The 22,537-nt window shown below is 35.9% G+C and overlaps 1 protein-coding gene across 2 annotated transcripts; it reads right to left on the bottom strand.

The window, feature by feature from the left end:
• Positions 1 to 315: 315 nt before the first annotated feature.
• Positions 316 to 20,757, bottom strand: PTPN2 (protein tyrosine phosphatase non-receptor type 2). 2 transcript variants are annotated; one of them, XM_007442057.3, is made up of 10 exons: positions 20,497 to 20,757; positions 15,425 to 15,515; positions 10,506 to 10,606; positions 10,028 to 10,126; positions 9,496 to 9,633; positions 8,608 to 8,817; positions 7,586 to 7,747; positions 5,458 to 5,648; positions 3,802 to 3,903; positions 316 to 656 (listed from the first exon to the last, which is right to left on the bottom strand). In XM_007442057.3, exons 1-10 carry the CDS (start codon positions 20,569 to 20,571, stop codon positions 635 to 637), a joined length of 1,191 nt encoding a protein of 396 aa, XP_007442119.2. In that variant the 5' UTR covers positions 20,572 to 20,757; the 3' UTR covers positions 316 to 634. The 2 variants fall into 2 exon arrangements, with proteins under 2 accessions (XP_007442119.2, XP_025031344.1); XM_025175576.2 differs by lacking the exon at positions 10,506 to 10,606 and having other exon boundaries at positions 20,497 to 20,756.
• Positions 20,758 to 22,537: the final 1,780 nt, after the last annotated feature.

The raw sequence follows: 22,537 nt of genomic DNA, 5'->3' as shown, positions 1-22,537 counted from the left end.
TGGGAAAATGAACTTTTGAACATGTCTCTGGACAGACCCACCTTCCTTTTTGCACCTTCTATTCTAAAAATGTGTGTGTCCAATACTATCAATAGACAAGTTTTGTCATCTCCATCTGAAGCTGGTTTAAACCTCATTCCCTCTTTGTAATAAATCTGAGAATGAGTTAAAGTCTCACTGGAAATAGAACTGAATAAAAGACAATCATGTAGAAATATTGGTAGCTGAAGCTGAGAGTAATCATGGATTAAAGCATTTCTCAGAGCATTGCCAACAATCTTTCTGGAACTGAAAAATATACACACAACAGTATATAAATTAAAAAAAATATTTAATGCTGCCAAAAATATTAAAAAAAATACAAGAATGGCAGTACAAAGTATTTTGTAAATGTGATCTTACAACTCTACAATTAATACAAGCATAAAACACGTAAGACAAATTCTATTTTGCAAAGTCTCTTGCTGGTGATGTACTTCATTCCCTGTTTGTTTACGCTGTAAACAGATATTTATGAGGCCGCTTGTGTATTGCTCAGACCTCATTTTTTTTTTTCCTGAAGAACAGTGATGTCCTGTTTTGCATGTCAATAGTGTGTTATTATAGCTGAAGAACATTCTCAAGTCTTGGCAATTTAGGCGTCAGTCACTCTCGGCCTATAAACACACAATGTAAAAGAGTCACAAGTTCAGTACAGTCAGGAGTATAATTTTAGGGTTTTATAACTGCAATGCAAATATACCAGTTTTTTTTAAAAAATCAAAGTTGAATTTATTATGAGTAGATACTGCAACTTGGATGTATACATGCTTGTATGGGCATTCTGCTATAAACAAAATGTCCTTGAACTAATAGTTATAAAATCATATTAGAAAATCTATCTTGGCTGGTATTTTGCTATTGAATGTGTATAAGAAACAGCTCATCATCTGTTCCCTTTGAAATAAGCCTTAAATGTTAAAAAGTGGGCTATGTAGTGGAAGTGCAGCAATTATCTTAGCTATCACACTTTAGAAAGAAAATGTAAACAAAAACCTGCTTAACATTATATAACATTGAAGGACAAGAAGCAATACGAGGAATCAATATAGCAACCGCTCACTGAAAGAAACTGAAAATAGGGTTGCATTTTTAAAATGCTTAAAAACTGCAATTAATTAATCACGGTATTTACAAGAATATGTATTGAACAAGCATGTTTTCAAAAATGTATGTTATTTACAGTCATGAAAATAATGCAGCAACTACTTTTGAGAAATTGTTAGAATTAAGTATCCAGCTGCACTATTACTTTGCATTTGTGCTTATGATTTGTGTGATATGGATAAATGAACCTGGGAAAAAATAGACTATTATTTACTCTATAAAATGCAGCCAAATGCCTACTGGAGAGGGAGTGCTAAAATGTTAAAGCTGAACAGAAAAGTGCAGGGATATAGTGCAATAGGAAAGTTCTAGTTTCTATGTGAACTCCGTATGAAAGGGAAAGACTCCTGCAATCTTGGAAAGCTGCTGCCAGTCACACAGTACAAAGTGTAAAGCAAATCTATATTATTTAATGGGGGTAGAAACAGAACAATACTTCAACTGACTATCTTTGTGTATACATGTGCACCTAAGACAAAGCTTGAAAACTAGTTAATCTCAAGAGGACACATTTCATTTTACTGTGCTTTCATGTTTCCTATGTGAAGGTTAGTATGTGTATATATGTATGTAATGTCAGTTCTGGATCAATACACAAAAATACTTTTTCACAATTCTATCATACTAGGGTTTCAATACCATACACAAATCTTAGAAATGGCAGCATGAATCATATTACAGCAAAAAATGGAAGAGTTGTTGAAGCCTGGTGTGATTGATTGTTCTTCAATTAAAGTACATCATTTCTTATTTTTCAAATTATAACTTGTAGGCCAGGAAAGGTGAAATAAAAGGCAGCTTTGTCTCTGGAATATCTTTTTATGCAATAAAGGGCATGAGGAACTTCACATTAACCATTTCAGTGTTTTCAAAACATGGGATGCCATTTTTTCAAGAATAGAATTTATAAGAAACTTAGAGCACATATAGTAACACTAGACTTTTTAAGTTGTATTATTTTAGCCATAATAAATTATTGGTGGTTGAACCTAGAAGGTATCCCCATTGGCAACATATCTTCCAGCAGAACTGCTCAAAAGAATTGGAGGACTCCACAGCAACTCTGGAGAGCTTGCAGGGGACAAGAGCAAAGGAACAGCCTGTTGCACAAAAAGATACCTAATCACCTAACCTGCTGTGGCCCAGAATTTTGTTATTTTCATGGTGATGTCTCAGATCCATCCACTTTACAAAGTGAAGTTTTGGAACATTTAAAGATCGTTAAACTGTATTCTTATCAGGGCGGTCCAGTTTAATTGTTTTATGTAAGAGTATCTGAGATGGGGCCCATAAGATATTTTGGATAAATATGGATGCCCTAAATATGGTAATATTATGTAAGGGGGTTGTGAGTTCTATGCAAGAAACACAATTGGTTACTCTTGTTCTTCAAATATAATGATAAAATGGAGAGGATTATTCCTAGTATATAGTTTATGCCACAGCCCGATGCCAGCAGCTTCAGAAATCTTCATTTCCACCCTCCTTCCCCTGATAAATCTGTATTTTGGCTATTTGCTTCCATTTGATATGATCTGATATACTCTATAATTTTATTCTCTGAAATTACTATCAAGTTGGTAATGTGCTGCCTATTCCAATTATAACAGACATAGAAGCTATACAAGAATAGGACTCAAATCCAGTAAGACCCACAAAAATGTTTCACATTTAATGGAATGTTTAAGCTTTAAACACAAGCTATGGCTTCCAACAGTAGCTGCAGTCTTAACAAAGCATTTCTTTCGAAGAGGCAGCTTGAGATACAAGATCCAACCTCCCAGTAGTCTTATAAAATTAAATATTTTCAAATATGTTTATATGTTTTAAATAAAATAGCAGCTAAGCATAAATACATGTATGCATCTTACAAGTAGAAATTGTGTAATAATTATTTGCTAACATTTAATTTCTGAAACAATTTATTAATCATTGCATTGGGAATGGTCAAGAAAGTGAATTTCCAAGTCATTCTTGAAAAGTTGGTCGTAGATGCACCAATAACTCATTTCTATTGGATAAATTTATACAAATGTAGCTTTTAAAAATACAGTTATTTACAAAATGATTATATAGAGTTATCAAATTTGTTTTAAGTCTGCATAGTATAAATGGCTAATGGTACATTAATATACAAATGTAACTTTTTGCATTCAGAATAACACCACACGGTTTATTGCTTATATCATGTATGTAAGTCATCCTTCTGGGACTTGGCCATTCAGGCTATCATCTAGTGAACTATCAATTTAGATACTATATACACAGTTGCTGAAAATGTGCATTAATTTATCTAACAAATGTATAATTTTAATCCAAGTGGCAATTTGGTTTCAGAAGTACTAGTATCGAAAAGTCCTGAGACTGATTTATGATCACATTAATCACCTGATGACAAAACTTCAATCCTGCAAGTTAAACTGCCACTGGTGAAGTAAAAACACATTTGTTCTGTCAGGTGTGGCAGCAATCTTGGATCCATTTATACTCACTTTAAATCCCACTAAATCATGGGATATAAGGTTCGTAGTAGATGTAAGATTGCTCACTTATGTGAGCATGTACTGGGAATACAATTTCCAGGAAGAATAAGCTATAACAAATATGACTGAACCAAATCCAATCTTAATAACAATAGGCTTCCAATATAACCACCTTTTTCTTTTTCTTTCAGATTCACTCAGCCTATGTTTCATCTGCTGCACCATCTGTGCTGTGTTAGCTTTTTTGTCTTCTCTCAGCCGTTTCCGTAAAGCCCTTAAAGAAAATAGAAAGTTTAGCTTTATTTTGAGTTATATAATTCCATGCATGCCCTAATTGTGCAAGATGAGTTAGTACTGCTTGAAAAGAAGCATTATTTTAATACTCGGTTTTATCAGATTAAATTGAACAATGTAGTTTTAATCTGAACAGTTAGATTTAATTCATTATGAAGGAAAATCCTTCAGGCTGGAGCAGGCAAGGGAACAAAGTTCTGTAAGTGAGTGTGTATGAGAAAGTAAGAAAGATGACCTTGACAGAGAAAGGCAAGATCCATGACGAAGGGAAAACATACTTTAAATTCAAAACAAGAAGTATGGGGAAGTGGCTCAGACAGACAATTCCATAATTCATACCAGTGTAAGAAGGGGGAGTAGGTTACAAGATTATTATAGCCACTCTCAACAAAAGTAGTCTTAGCCTTCCAGTGGAGTTGATTCCTGGTCTAGTCTACCTGGTGAGGCTGACAACATGTATGGGGAGAGTATATCCATCAACATATATTTGAATAAGTATCTAATTTTTGAAAATGTACACATTTGAACCATAGCTGAAAATTTCAAAAAGGAAGATGTAAGTTAAATTGGGTTTTTATATTTTAATAATGCATTGTGGTCACACAGTATTATAAGCTGCTTATAGTTATTATGCAACCTATACTATATGCAACTTGAATCCTCAATTCTCTGTTCATGGAAGATTTTCAGAAATTTCCCTATTTGTAATTTCTCATACCCTTATTCCCAAGGGCCCAAAAACTGAAGAACAGATTCTCAGAACTTTTTAGAAATTCTTGGAGGGGGGAGATATACAGATATGCCCCACAACCAATTGTTGTGCTCACCTGCACACAGGCTTCCTACTGTATCATGTTGAGAACTGCCACTAATGAATGTTAATCTAGCAATGTATGATACTTCCAGGCCTTACCTCAGAGGTATGTTTTCTAGGTATGACATCTCTAGTATCTATAAGAGCATGTTTAAAAACCAAACCAAACCAAAACAAATGAAAACTAAATTTTTAGATTCTGAATATATGTATTTAAGGCAATGTTCTTCTGATAACAGAACTAGACAGTGGATATGCATTATTTTCTCCCAACCCATTCCACATCCTGGAAGTACGTTCAGATGTCTGAAGATAAACTATCCATAGCAGAATTTGAGTTGGCAGGGAACTGTTCCTTAATCATTTCCATCAGTGGCAAATTGGTTCTCATCCAAAGAGTATATTCCTACTGCCTTTCAAGGCCTGATGCTGCTCACAAAAATAATAACATATAATGATAATTCTGTTTAAAAATTGATGGGACTATAAAGCACAGAACTATTAGCTGTCAGGTATCCCAGCCTGGGAAGGAAAAGGAATACTACCACTCTCTAATTCAGCTAAAAAAGTCTAGAAAATTCCAGGATGAATTACTTTATCTACCTTCAGGCTACTTTGTCAATGTAAAAAAGACAAAATCTTATCATCTGATAGATTAGATTAAAAAATTGGTTTTTGGCCACCAGCCAGTTTTAACACTATTATAAAATTATTACTCACTTGTCTTCATTTGTATCCGAAGTATTTTGTATGGGAGAAAGCAGATCAACATTTATGTTCTCCCCTTGCTCCTGTTCTTCTAAACCCATGCTATTCCCATTGTACTTCTCTACAATAAGTTTAGTTGGCTGCGGAGGAGAGCATTCAGAACTTGGTGCTTGGTCTTCTTTTGAGAGTTCCTTCCAGCGATACTGAATAGAAAAAAAAATACATGTTTTTTGAATCTGAATACAGTAATACGTCGGTTCACGAATGCTTCTGTTCACGAACAATTCGGTTCGCGAACAGCAGTGTTTGCAAATTTTTGCTTCGCGCACTCCGCATCAAGTGACGAACACGACCCGTGGCCATCTTCCCTGCTGACACGTGGTCGTGGCTTCCTCTAGGCGAGATCGCGGTCGCAGACAGACACTTGCTGTGAAGCTTTTTGGTGTCGCCTCAGGCAAGGTTAGTGTTTTCTCTCTTCATACTGTACTGTACCGTACTTTGTTTCATATTTTTGTGGTTAAACAAAAAATACATATGGTTCAGAATGGATTAACCTTATTTACACTGAACCTTATGGGAAAATTTGATTCGGTGGGCGACCACGTTCACAGGGGTCAGAACCGATCAACCTTATCTACATTGATCCTTATGGGGAAATTTGATTCGGTTCGCGACCAATTCAGCTCGCAACCAGAATCATGGAACGAATTAAGTTCGTGAACTGAGGTACCACTGTAGTTGAATCTGAATAGCTAGATGTAACTATTTTCAACAGTTATTTTCAGAATTAAACTGCAACAAACCATGAAAGACATTAATTTGTAGGGTTAATTATCAGTATGATAATTAAGTATGAACAAGTTGGATAAATAGTACATCTGCTCACATAAAAATGTGCGTAAATTACATCTAATCTATTTAATACAGGTGGTCCTCACTTAGCAACCACTTGTTTAGCAACCATTCGAAATTATGATGGCACTGAACAAGTGGTACTTATGACCATTCCTTGAAGCTCGGGCTGTCGCAGTGACCCTGAGGTCATGTGATCACCATTTGTGACCTTCACTGCTGGCTTCTGACAAGCGGAGACAACAGGGTAGCCAGGAGAAGTTCACAAATGGTGACCACATGATATTACACTTAATGATGTTGTGGGATTTGCTTAAAGACGGCAACCGAAAGTGCTGGAACTGCTGTCACTAAGCAGCATGGTTACATGATGTTGTGCTTTATGACTGCATCACTTACAGACAGAAATTCCGGTCCCAATTACTGTCATTAACTGGGGACTACCTATACAGCAATCTGTGAATTCTTCCCCAGTCTGATTTGGATAGGAGGGAATTCAGACAACTATTTCTTCCTATAACCCCCTAGCATAATCTTAAAGAATGGTATACAGGTAGTCCTTGCTTAATGACCCTAATTGGGACTGGAATTTCTGACACTAGGCAAAGTGGTTGTTAAGCAAAACATCATGTGACTGCACTGCTTACTGATAGCAGTCCCGGTTGCGGTCATTAGGCCAGTACCGCACCGTCATTAGGAAAGGATCTCATGCTTCTCTCCTGTGTGAACTGTGGGTCCGTCCCACTGCCTCCTTCCTAGCCAGGCCTGGCCAGGCCCTTCAGCAGATGAGGCTCTGTTGCCATGCCGCACTTAACTCAGTTCCCCCATCTCCCCTCCATCTCTGCCGTTTTGGTTTCCCTGCACTCCGCTACTGCTTACCCCTGCTGCCTCCCCACAAGGCATCGTGAAGGGCCAGCAGCTACTTTGGCCAGGCGTGCCTTGCCAGGAGCAGGAGGAAAAAGATGGTGAAGGTCAGCTGGGGGTGGTGGCAGAGTACAAGGCAGCCAAAAGGGCAGACATGGGGTGGGATAAGCGGGGGGAGTTGAAGTGCATGCTGCAGTTGTAAATGCAGGCAGGCTGCCAAGCACCCAAATTTTGATCATGTCACTGCAGGGGCACTAGAATGGCCGTAACTCCGAGGACCAGTCATAACTACCATTCGTTCTGCACCATTGTAACTTTGAACAGTCACTGAATGAATGGTTAAGTGAGTACTACCTGTATTTTAGTTCCGTGAAGTTTGCTATGACTGATCCAGAGTGATTTAAAAAGCAGACAATATATTTACCTGCATAGTGGAATCCCCCATTATATATTTTGCTCCTTCTATTACAGCCATATATGAAAATCTTAGTTGATCAGGAGTCTGAATCAGTCCCATCCGATATTTTCTCATATTCAATAATATTTGCTTGATATCTACGTGAAATGGGTCTTTTCTTTTTTCCATCTGGAAATGAAAAAAAAAAAAACAGCACAAATTTTGGTTGCAGATTAACAGACTAGAGTCTTTTTTCAATTTCCATTTGATTTCAGTCTTAAGTCCTGTCTCAAGATACTTGAGGTTTTTTAAAATTAATAATTTTAATTTTTATGGCTGCCCACTCATACAAGGCTGTGGACATATCCTGGTTTCTAGACCAATACTTTAATCATTACACCAAACTCTCCCATTATGACAGTGAAAATGGAAACAATACCTCCCTTTCTTGAAGCTGAGGAGACTGTTTTATAAATACCAATACAGATTATAAGAATTCTGCTATAATACTCTAACATCAAATCAGTGAAGAGAATGTATACACTGCAGGATGATAGGGACTTAGAAGATAAAACCAAGACCACACTACAGCCCTTTTTACTTTCCCTTGTGGAAATATTTTATTCCCAATTCAGCAAACTATAGCTGGTATAGTTTTATAGTGGTAAAAAGCTAGTTTTAGAGGTCCTTTCTTTGTTTCTCCATCTTCAGGAAAGACTTCATTTGTGAAACTGTCAAGCCATATCTCAATCAGGAAATGGTTTGAGCAATCTCAATTTAGGACATTCCTCAGGATGAAAGATAGCTTAATCCCATTTCCTATTTCAGATATCATGTGAAATGAATAAACATTTCTGAATCTGGACACACTAGAAGAGCAGTAAGGTGTGGTCCTGAACTGGCAAATTATTGCTTTTTGGGCAAGGAATATATCTTCTGAGCTAATTCATTCCTACTACAGTTCACAGATAAGTAAGTGGTGTTTCTTTCACATTATCTCATAATAATGCTGTGGTAGTTTTCAGATAAGTATTTATGGATAAACCTACCATGATAAGACATGTGTCTACCAATGAAAATGTACCAGAGCGTCCAATTCCAGCACTACAGTGAATGACTGCAGGTCCATGTTCAGAACTCAGAGATCCAGATTCTCTGACTTTAAACAAGAAGTTGAGGAATGAAGCTGGGGATTCAGGAACTCCAAAATCTGGCCATGTAGTATAGTGAAAATGTAGTATTACCCTGGATTCACCAGTCTAAAGAAAGAAAGAGCAATTCAGCAGGACATATCCAATATGCCTGTGTAGCCAACCAAGGGAACATGTGCTAGTTCAAATATAGTTGGGGAAGAGAAATAGAGATGTTTCATGTAAACATCTAGCTGGCTTAGATAGTACAATTCTGTGAATTTTCCTCACTTTGAAAATTCTTCTGAAAGTAATAATAATAAAAAAAATAAGACACAACTAGATAAAAATAGATTGATACAACTGATTAATACTGACATTCAATTACAAGGCAACCCAAGAAATGAAATATTTATTTAGTAAAAGGAAAATTCTATCAAGTATTTTCAATATGATTTCTTTTCCAGTTACTTCAGAAATCTGATTCCTTTTTGCCAGACTTTCTATATGTTATGAGACTTCCTCCCACTGCCCCCATAAAAGATCAGACTATTTAAATGAAGCATCTGAATAGTGAACACAGAAAGAACATCAATAGTATCTTATCCTTTGTCTACCCGCCTTTTATCAGCCATTTCTCTTAAACCAAGCAGTGTTTGCACTCCAACTGCTACTGAAAAGCTAAAAAATTATGATTTTAAAAACACCCTACTTCACTGAAATTTGCCAAGGCAAAATTAAAGTAATGGCAACATAATTTTATCAAAGTATTTTGGTGTGGTAGGCACAATGTGAATGCTAACTTACATTGATACTTTCTAGCTGGAGCTGTCGTACAGTATAGTATGATTTGACATCTTCAGACTTTAGCCTCACACAAAATCCTGTTTCTCTGAATATCATTGGTTCCTCTTCTTTTGTTGGCCAGTACTGTGCACACTTCACCTGCATTATAAAATAAGAATACTGTAATTTGTCACACACACTTGATATGCATACATTCATTTACAGTTTTTGTTACTTATTTTCTATATAGAAAACAAATTTAGCATCATCCAGGCTTACTCAGGTTCACACAAATAATCCTCCAACCTTTCCTAGATTCTAGATATTAAAATAAATTGTGCATTTCAATCAAGTCTGTTTTCTTTTAATGTCACTAGATTAAGTTGCAGTCAGATTTTAGAGCTGTATTTGCTTATGTTTGTCCACTAGCAGAATGTATACCACTGACAGATTAAATTCTTATTCTCTTCTCTATACATCAATTCCAAAGGATTGGGAACCTTATCAAACACAATTAATTAATTAATTTTAACTAAAAAAGAAGACAACTCACCGAATCTTTCTCAACAATTCTATTAAGCATGACAACTGCTTTGGTCTTTTGTTGCCAAATCATTAGCCAGAAATGGCAACATGTGTTAGGAAGTGGACCCTGCACAAGAGAAAGGAACAAACACCACATAGACTTAGAACTAAACCTTTCCTGAAAAAGCCAGACTATGGAGGAAAGTGCTTAACATAATACTGATCACAAAGTATTTGGAACAGTAATTCTGCATAGTACATTTTGAAATGTGGCCTATGTGTGAAAATTCTAAGCAGAAAAAACTCCTGAGCCCTTCTCTCTTTTCAATGAAAGGAAAACAATCTTGAATGAAAAAAAAATCAATTAAAACACAGAAAAGTAAACCAGGGTAAAATAGGAGAAAAAGAAAAGAAGTCTAAGGAACCAACACTCAGCCTTGACTATTAGAATAGAATATCTACCATAATGTAATCAAACCCTATACTACCTAAAGTCTAATAATTACCTGTGTTAATATATAATTTCTTTGAGCTTCTTCATTAACCACCAAGCTGGCATTGATGTAATCATTGTCAGTATTCTGTAGTATTACACGACTGTGATCATCTTGAAAAGAATATAATCAGGAAAATGTTAAGTTTCATATTGTTAATATATATCTATATCTTTTATCAGCAATGCTATCAGTCAAGGAACTGTACTTCAAGAGATTGACCACTCTGCCAACAAAATGCTTCTATTAGAATAATATATAGTGGATAATTTATTCTCTTCCAGGTCTGTTTGGAAAGGAGAAAAGAAAATACTTCCATGAGCATAATACTGCAGGTGCAATGGGGGGAATGGAATGGAACCTAATTTATTTTACAATGCTTATACTATATCTTGCAGTATACATTTAATAAAATTAATTATTTAATATACAAATTGAATGCTTGTACCATTAAGTATTATCTCCCTTTTATAGCACTTCTGGAAGCAAATAAAGGAAATTTTAAAGGAACAAAGTACTGTAATATAGAAACTCTTTTCAGAGTAATCTCCAAATGAAGCAGAAGCAGCATAAAGCCTCTGTTGCAGTTCTGTGAAGCAAGCAAAATTTTAACTGACATTATTACTAGATTGCTTCAATTTCTTCAGGGACTATCTACAATAAGCACACTTGTATCATCTTCACTTGCATTTCAGGATACAAATTTGCCTCTAGATCCTTACATACACCTAAATAATACATAATATTCTTTATTACTTTTATATATCCCCAGGCCTCCAGGAACTCAAGATAAAATATTTTGTCCCTGACACATATGTTACTATGCGGACACAACATACCATAACTTTGGTTAGCTAGCCATATTTTGGCCCACTGTTTGAACTAGTGTGGGTTAAGTGTTTCACATGTACCCAGAAAGTCAGACTGAGTATACTATTGTTAAGTTATTCATGGGTAGGCATGTCATGAGAATAACTGCCTGTATATTTTTTTAACCTACCCATTATGGTAGGTTAAATTAAGACATAATTACAAAACAAATTGAGTGAACTGAGTGAAAATCTGAATCTCAGTTTCTTCAATTTTACTTTCCTTGGGTAAAATTTGAGAGGCTGAATCCATTAGCATTTATATTGCCCTTCAAGGAAATATTTCACATTTATAATTTGATTAATTCTAGTAATTATTTATGTTGTCCAGTTTTATTATTCTCATTAGATTTAAAGAAGTTTGTGGCTTGCATAAAGCTACCCTGTGAGTTTAGCAAATGTACATTTTGAAACAGGAATTTCTAAGCTCACAGATCACATTTGTAGTGATAGCATAATACTAGCTCTTCTTTCTCAATTGTTAACTGATCATCTCAAGATTTATGCTTCTCATAACTGTATGAAGAAAATGTTACGCTGATAAACAGTAATCTTTTTATCCACCTGCACAAAGTTATTTTTTGAAAATCAGTTGAAGATGGTAGCTTACACAAACTTAGCATTTCACTGAAATGAAAAAGCAAATTCCAGCTACTGAAAAATTGGGCCCACAATCCGAAGAACTAGTTGTAAGTCCAGAACAACTATGTAATTAATCTAATTCTTTCCTTGTTTCTTAGTCTGTGACACTTTAACTGGAGATGAAGTTTGCATTAAAAAATACACAATGGCTTAGCTCACTGCATGTTAAAAATGAAGAAAGAAATATTACACTCTATCCTCAGGCTGTGCACATAGTTCTCTTAAAAGTGTGAAATCATCTCATTTGGATTTCAGCCAGGGTGGTTCCCTTAGAACCCTTGAAATGACACTGTGATTACAAATTACAAGAGTTAAGAGGATGTATAAGTATAAAACAAAGTATATCTAGTTCAAAATGTTGAAGAACATAACCCTATCTCCCTGTCACTGGCTTAGAGGATCTCTAATCCTACAATTAAGCAAGCACAGATCAGATAACTACTGCTTAGTTCTTAAAATCATGTTTTTATACAGTCTTATGTATCAGCATTTATAGCTGGTAAGACACAATATGCTTAAAAGGTTGCTTGAGTGTTTTAGTTTGCGACGTTATTTGTGATAAAGAAACTGCCTTCTCCTTCACTGCAGACTGTGCACATAAATAGTTTTAGTCCTAAGTTAAAAATATATGCATAGAAACTATTGAAAACATGTTATGTCTAGTTAGTGTAATCAATAGAGACAATCTATTCTGGTAGGGATATGATATCCTCAGAATGCATTAAAATAATATTCAAACTTTAAACAGTGTTTCCTTCAACCCTAAATACTCTGTGTGGAATTGAATGTGTTAAGTTTCTTGTTTAGTGTATCAATTTATTGGAACTGAAATGTTTCTACTGGATAGAAACCAAAGCCTTTGTAAATACTACATACCATTTGCCAACAGGAAAAACTTAAGATCTTGTTATAGTAAATTGCAGATACTGGTACTAGTGTTCTCGGAAATATGATGTCAGCAAGTATGGTTTTAACCACTTAATCACCAAGCAGTTCCTGTTTGATTTCATATAATACAGCACTATTTCATTTCTAAGTTTTATTCTACCAATGTCAATGAACAAGTTTCCTCTCTGGTTTGTCAAGCTGCTGTTCTACTCTACTCACACATACACAAAAACCTATATAGATCATGAAGAAGAAACAGATGTCAACACAACTGCTCCAGTGAAAGAGAAAGGGCTCTTCTGCTAAAAATAGAACTAATAATGTTTTGGACAGTTCCTATAACTCAAGCATACAAGAACTTCACTTTTCTCAAATATGTACAAAAAACAGATCTACTTTTTCAGAAAGTGCATTCATGATAAAACTTGGGACCCCTTTGTTTAGGAAATTATTGTTAAACAAAAGAAAACAGGTATCTTTCAGTAACTGCCACATTTTGAGCCAAGACTAAAGGAGGGTTAAGGATCTCCTTAGTGTTCTGACTAATGGCTAACGCTTCAGCCAGGTGATTATGGAAACCTCTTGTATAGATTTCACTAATGCTTGATCTACAACTTTGTTAATTTGGGGGTGGTGACTCTTTCCAGTTTTTATTTAAATATAGAGTTAGTCTTTCAGAAATACTTTACCTCAAGTAGAATAGATTCAATCTTTTGTCTCAGTCTGATAACCTTGAATTTATGTCATTTAGAATCCTTGTTTTGAAGCTCAATAATATAACAGAAAATATTTACAGTATTTTTTAAATTATATAATGAGAATCTTTTAAAAAAAGGATATACAAAAGTGGGATAGAAAGATGGGCAGATCACCAAAGAAAAGTATACGCAAGTAGCTTGGAATTTTATAGGTGGTGTCAAGAATGTGAAACTGAGGTTGTCCTTTTCTTCAAAATGGGAAGTAAGTTGGGTCTGGTGAACTACAGATCAATCAGTCTCATACTGATACTTGGAAATATTTTAGAGCACATCATAAAGGGATTAACCCATGAGCATCTAGAAAGCAATGCAATAATTACCAGAAATCATTATGGATGAACATGTGAGACTAATCTTATCTCACTTTTTGATTAGATAGTTTTATTAGTAGATGCTGTAGACATAATACATCTTGACCCCAGGAAATAATTTGACAAAGTACCACAAGGCAATCTAAAAAGCAAGCTTGTTATGTGTGGGCTGCACAGCACAGCAACAAAATACATTGCTAGCTCAAAAATCATCTCCCAAAAGTGTTCATCAATGGTTTCTCATCAAAGTGGAGAGAGATATCAAGTGGATAAGGGTAAGTCCTGAATCCTGTACTGTTCAACATTTTGGGGGTAAATACTTACTAATTTGCAGATAAGAAAAAACTGCAGATAAATTTGAGAAGACAGGAACAAAATTAAAAATGACCTTAACGTGTTAAGGGAAATGGATTGACAACACAAAATGAGATGTAGGAAAGACAAATCATTGTTAGAAAAAACTTCCCAACAGTAAGAGCAGTTCACAAGTGGAACCAATTACCCAGAGAGTTGGCTTCCTGCTGAATACTTTTAAGCTGAGGTTGAACAATCATCTGTTGGAGATTTCATGGAACAAGAACTTGGACTCAGGGGCATAAATAACCCCTTCTGTCCTTTGATTCTATGTAAACATTTGTATCCCACTCTTCTAATGCTTCCATACCACTCAGAGCGGCCAACAGTTTAAAGAGACAGAACAGTAATTCCAAAATAAATTGAAAATACATCAGAATGAGAGATATAGAACTCAATTAAAACATGAGATAAGTCTTGCACTTTCCAAACTTCTCTTTGTTCAATTCTTTAAAGTTAATATTCAGTTAATTCAATTCTACTCAAACATCTAACTACATTTACAAATACAAAAAACTTAGAAAATATTAGAATCAACATACTTATCACAACACAGTTCTGACTGTTCACCCTCTAAAGTTCACCCTAAGAAATAACAGGGGGAAGAGAATGTACCCCCACCTCTTATTTCAACATTCTAAAGACAAGTTCAGCTAGTGTTAATTGTATACAAAAGATACAGGTACTCAAAAACTTATAAAAAGTAATTATGGTAAAATCACCCATGTATCTAACGGAATAATGAAAATGATCTTGGATTTCATGATATGGTCACACAGTGCAACAATCTCCTTGTTATTATGAGTCTGATCAGCTCCTGGAAGGAATACTGTTTAGAAGTTTTATGTACAGTTCCACACTAACTTGAGTTCCACAGAGATAAAATGGAACATAAATCTTTAAGGAAAAGAAAATCAAGCCTTTGGCTGCACACACTTAATTTCAATAACTCATGTGACACTTCATATATTTATGCTTTTTAAATTTATAATACCAGACCAATGTTTATTCTATGTGCAAGGCTAGGCTGAAATATCAATAAAAATGTAATAGTGTAAATAGTATCTCTTTGCCATATATTAAGTTACAATAAATAAAATCTTACTTACATGGGCTAACATCTCTGTATCTGTTCCGATTTCGGTTTTCTGCATACTTTGCCACTTTATGAGGATAATCACTAGATTGATGCCGAATATCCTTGAAGAAACAGCAATAGTTAACAAATCTTAATTGTCTGAAAACAAAAGGTTTTATGAAAACAAAAAGGTATTAAACAAATCAGTCATTCTTTAAAAGACATTATAGATTCGTCTCAACTTATTTAATCTTTCATTTTTCATAGATGGAAAACTCAAGAGCAAGAGTGGAATACTGATCAGTTGTATGACATTAATGAATTCCAAAGTTTCTCTATTAGGAAACTTTTGCACTGTTTTGCATGCATGGCTATTTGATGGAACTCTGCACAGTATCAGTTTGTTTCAATACCAGTATTCTGACTTCCATTGTTGGGATTACAGTTGCTGAACCATTTCTATTGACATTTGACATCATATCAAAAACCTCACTAAAAACAACATTTGTACCTTACAAATGAAAATACATTTCAAACAAATTTCATTATTAAAAATTAAACAAAAAAAATCAGAATACTGTAGTACTTAACATTTCTGTTACACTATCACAAAAGAGAGATGAAAAGTTATGCTCAATTTACCAGCAAGTGAGACATGTAATTTAAGAAAGTATGAAATAGTAACATCCTTGTTCAGAACAAAAGGATATTGAATTGCCCTCCACAAAAACAGGATGAGGATTATACCACGCGGTAGTTCAGTCTTATGGTCCATTAAAAAAAAAAAAAAAATCCCATTCACCTGAATATTGCAGTAGTTAGAAGACATGGATGAAGTTAAGGCAACACTGCATTCAGATACTAACACAACCTGACCTCATACACTGACTGTACTTGTATATCACAGGGACCTGTTGTCAGTGTAACAATAATTTTGTTAACCAACTGCCTGGCTTTACATAATAGACTGAACCATAAACAGCACATTGAGAGGTTGCCACAGCACACTCAACCAAAACTAATCAATCATATTTAACTGAGTAAATTTTGGGCAAAGCCACTCCAACAAATATATGAATGTGCAAGGCATATTCATTTTCTCATAAATGTGACTGTCAACACATCAATCATCCATATGTAGGGATATAACAGTATTTTGTATAGTTATGTTCTGTATGGGAAAGTGTATGAAAAAGGAGAAAAACAAAAATTATTTTCCTTCTGCAGACTAGAGTTTCAGTTCATCTAAAGTGGGCAGAGGAGGAGTGTAAAATGAGTGTTTACACATTACATATACATTATCCATCCACATTGAATGTAATGTAATGCAAATTCAGCCAGTATGGTTAGTTTGGGGTTGAATGTGTTGTGCAAACCCGGTCAAATGGGTTAATTCAGTAATACATGCTTAAACAAGCCTGGCTAATGATTTGGTTTTAGACTGTCCTTTCGATTCTTTTTTGTCTTTTCTATATAGAAAAGCTCCTTCCATTCACAGAAGCTCCTACAGAAGCTCCTATGCCGAATTCCCTTTGTATCACCTCTTCTCTTGCTATAGCTGGTTCCCCCCAGTCCTCAACTACAGAGACACAGATGGAATTACAGCCAGTATCCCCTAGTATTCATAATAGTAACTAGAAATGAAATGTCCATGTTCAGAGGTAATATATTGCTAATAACTAAAGAAAGGAAATTACTCTCTTAGTTGTCTGTGCTTGATTTTAGTAAGAACACCATGCAGATAATTCTTTGAGACAGTGCATAACTTCAGTCTTTTGTTCTGATCTAGCAAGGCAACCATTACTTCAGGAAACGTTTATATAATTATAGCAGAAAGCTTAAACAATATAGGCATAAAGTCAGCACTCAGCTATGGATATGAACACAGCTATTCATATATTCATATATAGAAATGCTGATTTAAGACTCAAACCAGAGTGAAACACAACTTAATTCTTCCTATCAGCATGTCAATTTAGTCTCATTAACATTTGCTAATGTATCTAGAAAATAGCACCAGCAAGTATATTTTTTGCTAATAGTACTTAACATCTGATTTACAGGTTGTGTTTGTATAGTACACTGAACCATAAACTAGCCACCATAGTTTAACCTAGTGTATTACATGAACCCAGCCTATATACTGTATGCTAGCGTGTTGCATACAGCCTATCAAAAATTGAATTAACGGACTAAGATATGGTTCAGTTAATTACAGGGAAGCATATGCAGTGCAACCACTGATTCCCAATAGAGTTTCTGACAATTTCAATTAGATTTTAAAAGGTTCCAACTTCAAAACCATGCTTACAGTCTAAGAAAGTGCTAAATTCAAACAGCTATAATACAAATTATTAAAACTGAATAAAAGGATTTTTATGGTTTATTATAACCTTACCAGTTTTAAGTCAGCTATACATGTTCAGTTTAACTCACATCATTATTGAGCACTATAATTAAAATTTTGTTGGGGGGGATTTTCCAGCGTAAGAACTTTCTTTCATCTTTTCTAGTCCTCATATGCTAAATTTCTTAACAGCATAAAATTCAGTAATCTAGTTAACTAAAATTTCTAATACAAGATTTCACAAAACATGACTAAAAAGTGCTGTTGCTTATTTACAATGAAAAATTAGCTAATTTCAAACAAGATTGCCATGTTACTTAAAATCATATTACAATGTATTAAGGGAGTATATAAACAGGCAGGATTGCATGCATGAGAGTCACATTTTTATTATGCTTGCACAATTGTGGTATTTCACAGATTGCAAACTGCATCCATTTTAGGCATATTTTTTACCAACTCAGCTGCTGTCAGACCTTTAGTTAAAGCAACAGGCAGCATCTAAAGCTAAAAAACAAAAAACAAAAAATAAAAAAATGGTATGCTTCAAGTACTAGCATTGAGATTTATCTATAAAACTGAATCAAATTTCAGTTTGAAGTTTCAGTTCCTATCAGTTTGTGGCTCAGCACCTGGTGATGATGTAAAGCCCCAGGGAGGAGCAAAGCCCAGCAACAAAACTACATCACATTAATTGTGAAACTAGATAGTTACACAATGGGACCCTTTTAAAAATAGTAAAAGCTGTATTTTTACTGTGTGAAAAAGTGACCAGTAACCTTGAACACTTAGATTTAAAAAAGGCTTATGTACAAGTCTATAAAAATAACTTCTTGATTAATCCATTAAATAATTCAAGTGACATCCACCACTTGATTTTTCTAATGATTAGTTGAAACTGAGTATTTCTTAGAATATTTTGCTATTTTATACCAAAAACTCAGAGTCAATTATGATAAGGTCCCCCTTAATACTATTTCTGCTGGTGTTCACTTTCATACTACCATCATACAAGTAAAGCTACCTATCACAAATCTTCTTTTTTGATTTGTATTTGCCATCTTTCAACAGGGATAGGTAATATAATCTGTTGTCATTTAGAGCTACAACTCCATAAACTTCAGCTAGCATGTCCAACTGTCAAGAATAGCTGGAACTATAATCCAGAATAACCAGTAAATAGCAGGCTGTCAATTCTACCCCTACAGACTCTTGAAGAACACTGAGAATTATTCTACTTGATAAAAGGGTTGTTGTACCTTTAATATTTTTTTTATTCCAAATTACAGATATATACATACATACCACATATACACACAATTGGTTGTGGACAGAATTGTAACCAATGAGGTCAGGAAAAAAAAGCATAGTACCAACAGTACTAGACCTTAAACACTTACAAAATACAGATAATTATCCTGCATAAGAGCACCTTCAATGATTACCCTTTAAGATGCCACCAAATATATTTATAGATACAAATACTGTACAGTACAGATATTCCTCTGGAAATTCTTTTAGGTAGCTCAACTGTTTAATCGTAAATATATTCTCCCCCCCCCCCAATACTATTTCACCATCTCATTCCTATTCAGATTTTGGGGGATATCTTTGTCATTAGCCTTGTTTAGACATGAAGATTCAGTGCTTGTATGCTTAATACTTAGGGTCATGCCTGCAACATGCACAGCCTCTTCCCTGAAGTCCTATGCAATGAGGACAGGAAAGTTTTTGCTTCCTTTTTTAAAATTAACTTTAGTGCACTGTTAAATCTGTTTAACTGTTAAATCTAACAACTAACCCTAGCATCAATCAGCCATCCTTGTAGTGATATAAAGTCTATTCTCATTAGTGTTAAATAGGCACAACACAGGCTACATGACTCTAAGAAGATACTATAACGCCTGGTTTTATATCTAACTTTGGTGATAAGGCTGCCATATAAGCTTAGGAAAGCTGTTATTTCCCACATTTAACTACTCTTGTGTCCATTCAGTAGGATCTACTAAAATCTACAAGGCAATGTATTCAATGCTTTTGAATACGTGAATATTACAAGAAGGAACACTGCAATGAGATATTTCCTGTTTTAACCAAACTCATCACATGCTAATCCTAACCCCACAATCCCTTCCCATTAGCTAAGATTAAGGTTGACCAAAGCACGGGGAAAGCGATCAAGGCAGTTTGCTCTAACATGGGTAATTGAACACTATGAGCGCAAAACACACTTTAGCGTGTGGACAGAATCACACCGTGATACTTTGCAGCCGCCTTCAGTGGCAATAACAGCTTTTTCTTAGATGGGCCGCTTCAGTTTAAAAATACTGTTCAAGACCAAGTTCAGAAGCCAAACGAAGCCTTGCAGCGGTTGATCTCCAGGAGTTCAGCAAGACAGCGTGACAACCACGTGGGGAACAAACCACCGAGAGCAGCTCAGCGACGGGCTTTGCGAAACTTCCTCGCCGACCTAAAGCCTCGCCCTTGCCAGCCGCTTAAGTCGGCCACCGGAGCCGCCCGCAAGCGGAACACGCGTGGCTGGAAACCTCTCGCCTGCTTCCCTTTCCGCACTCCGAGCGTCGCTTCTCCGCGCTCATCGCGGTCCCTTCTGAAATTCGGGACATGCGCACTTCTTCCCCCGAGTCTCTGCGCGTACCTGAGAACGCCCGCCGGGCCCCGGCGATTTCTTCTCTTCTTCCGCTCGAAGCGGCCCCCGGTTCCTAAACTCTCCCTCCCCCCGCCCCACCCTCACTCACCAAGTAGCGGGGCTGCCAGTCGTTAGCAGCGTCGACCTCCTGAAACTCCTGTTCTATAGTGGCGATGACGGACATAATGGCGGCGATAGCCAGAGGGTGGAGGAGAGCCGCTGGAAATCGGCAACTTCATCACCTACCTCCCGCTGCTGACAGGGCGAGGACGACAAACCCGCCCCCTGTGCCGCTCGCGTTACCTTCAACGAGCTTCCGCACCGCGCGCGCACTCAGCGGCTCCCTGACTCTCGGAGCAGACGCATGCGCATTGGCCACCTAATAGATTAGAGTTGAAACTCCGCCCATTGACGGAGTAGGACGGGAGAGAGAGAGGAAACGCACACCTAGGATTAGGTCATTAGTCGCTTTATGTGGGGAAATTACCGGAATGAGTTAACTTTCGGGCTGGGTTTCGCGTCGCACTAAGCCACGATTTCTCTAATTGTAGCTTATTGAATGATGCACAGTTGGCTAGGTTCAAGTTACGCACTGGTCCATAAATCATTCGCATACAATGACAGAGTTTGCACAACACACTAAACTATAGTTGTTTTGGGATAAATGCATTGTGTGAACACAAGTATAGTGGCTTGTAAACTTTGGTTTCTGACTTGTATGAATTCATGGCTTATTCAGTAAACCATAGTGAAGCAACATATAGCTTAGCCTGAGTCATTGTCAGGCTTTTGGGGGACAACATGGTCTTCTCTTCCCAACACCAACAGGCCTGACAACTGAATCTTTGGTATTATACATTTAAATCTTGGTCAGATAGTGGACAAATAATTTTTGCTTCTGCTTTGTTTTCATTCCTATCAACTTTTTACTGTATACATTTTTATATTGATTTTAATTTAGTGTTTGGTATATTTTATAGTTTGTAAACTGTTTTGCAATGGTTTTGTATGTCATTCAGTCAGTCACTTCTGAAGCTTGGTGAAATGAAGAACCACATTTTGCCAGCTTTGTCTGTCATAAGTGGCTTGTAAGTTCATATTTGTTTCCTTAGCTGTCTTGTCAGCCTCTTTTTCAACTCCCTTTCATTTTTCCAAGCATCAAGGTCTTCTGCAATGACTTTTGCCTTTGCATTATGTGTCCAAAATATTTACATTTTAGCTTCATTAATAGTGCTTCCAGTGAGCAGTCTGGCTTTACTTCATATAATACTGCACAATTTGTTCTTGTAGTCCAAGTATTTTTTCAACAATTTTCTCCACCAACATTCAAATGCATAATTTTTTCTTCAGCCTTTCTGATGGGCCAGCTTTCATAGCCATATGTTACAACTGAAAAAAACATGGCCTTGGATGTCACTGTAATGTCTCTTTCAGGTCCCTGACCCAAAAATGCCAATGTTCAGTCATGATAGTGGGACATCCTTTCAGCTTTAATTCAGCCACATAATAAATACCAGTGCTATTGGTACATGACCTCTGTTCTTCCTCAGTAGTTCGTTCATTGGCTACCTTTCTACCTTTCAAAGTGGCCTTATCTTGTATTAATTGATGTATTATGGTGACATTGTCCATGCATCTAGTTACAATTGTAGCATAGCTTGTCAACTATAGCTAGATTAGACAGTTGCTATAAGGCATAATAAAGCACATAAGGAAAAGTCCTAACCCTACTGTGGCCCTGTTTAAATACAACTTAAATAATAAAAAATGCCTTTGAATCTAGTTCTGTGCAAACTCATCAGGATGATTCAGAGTGGCTTATGATTGATGTTTCCTGGGATTTTTTTTTTTTTGGCTTGACAAGCAATAACTATGTGTTCTATTACAGTACTGTTGAGATAGCTTGTGTAAATAAAACCAGTATTACCAGTGAGACAGTATGTGTCTCCTCAGATTTAGATTGTATTACATTTACTGAATAATCTTACAGCTTTTTAGTTTGTGTATTCTGAAGACAATTTAGAATAAGGTACTTATATAATGACTGAAATTAGCTGCTCCATTTCTGCTTATATAAAATAAACGTTGGCGAAAGCAAGAATCATGTGCACACACTAGCATGCACACGCTGTTGTCAGGGCTAAAAGAAA

The sequence above is a fragment of the Python bivittatus genome, unplaced genomic scaffold (assembly GCF_059951505.1).
Source record: "Python bivittatus isolate LINGU-HERP-01145 unplaced genomic scaffold, Pbiv_v1 ctg000840_np1212, whole genome shotgun sequence".
NCBI lineage: Eukaryota > Metazoa > Chordata > Lepidosauria > Squamata > Pythonidae > Python > Python bivittatus.
Note: the sequence above shows the minus strand (reverse complement) of the source record. Positions and strands in the feature narration are given on the sequence as shown.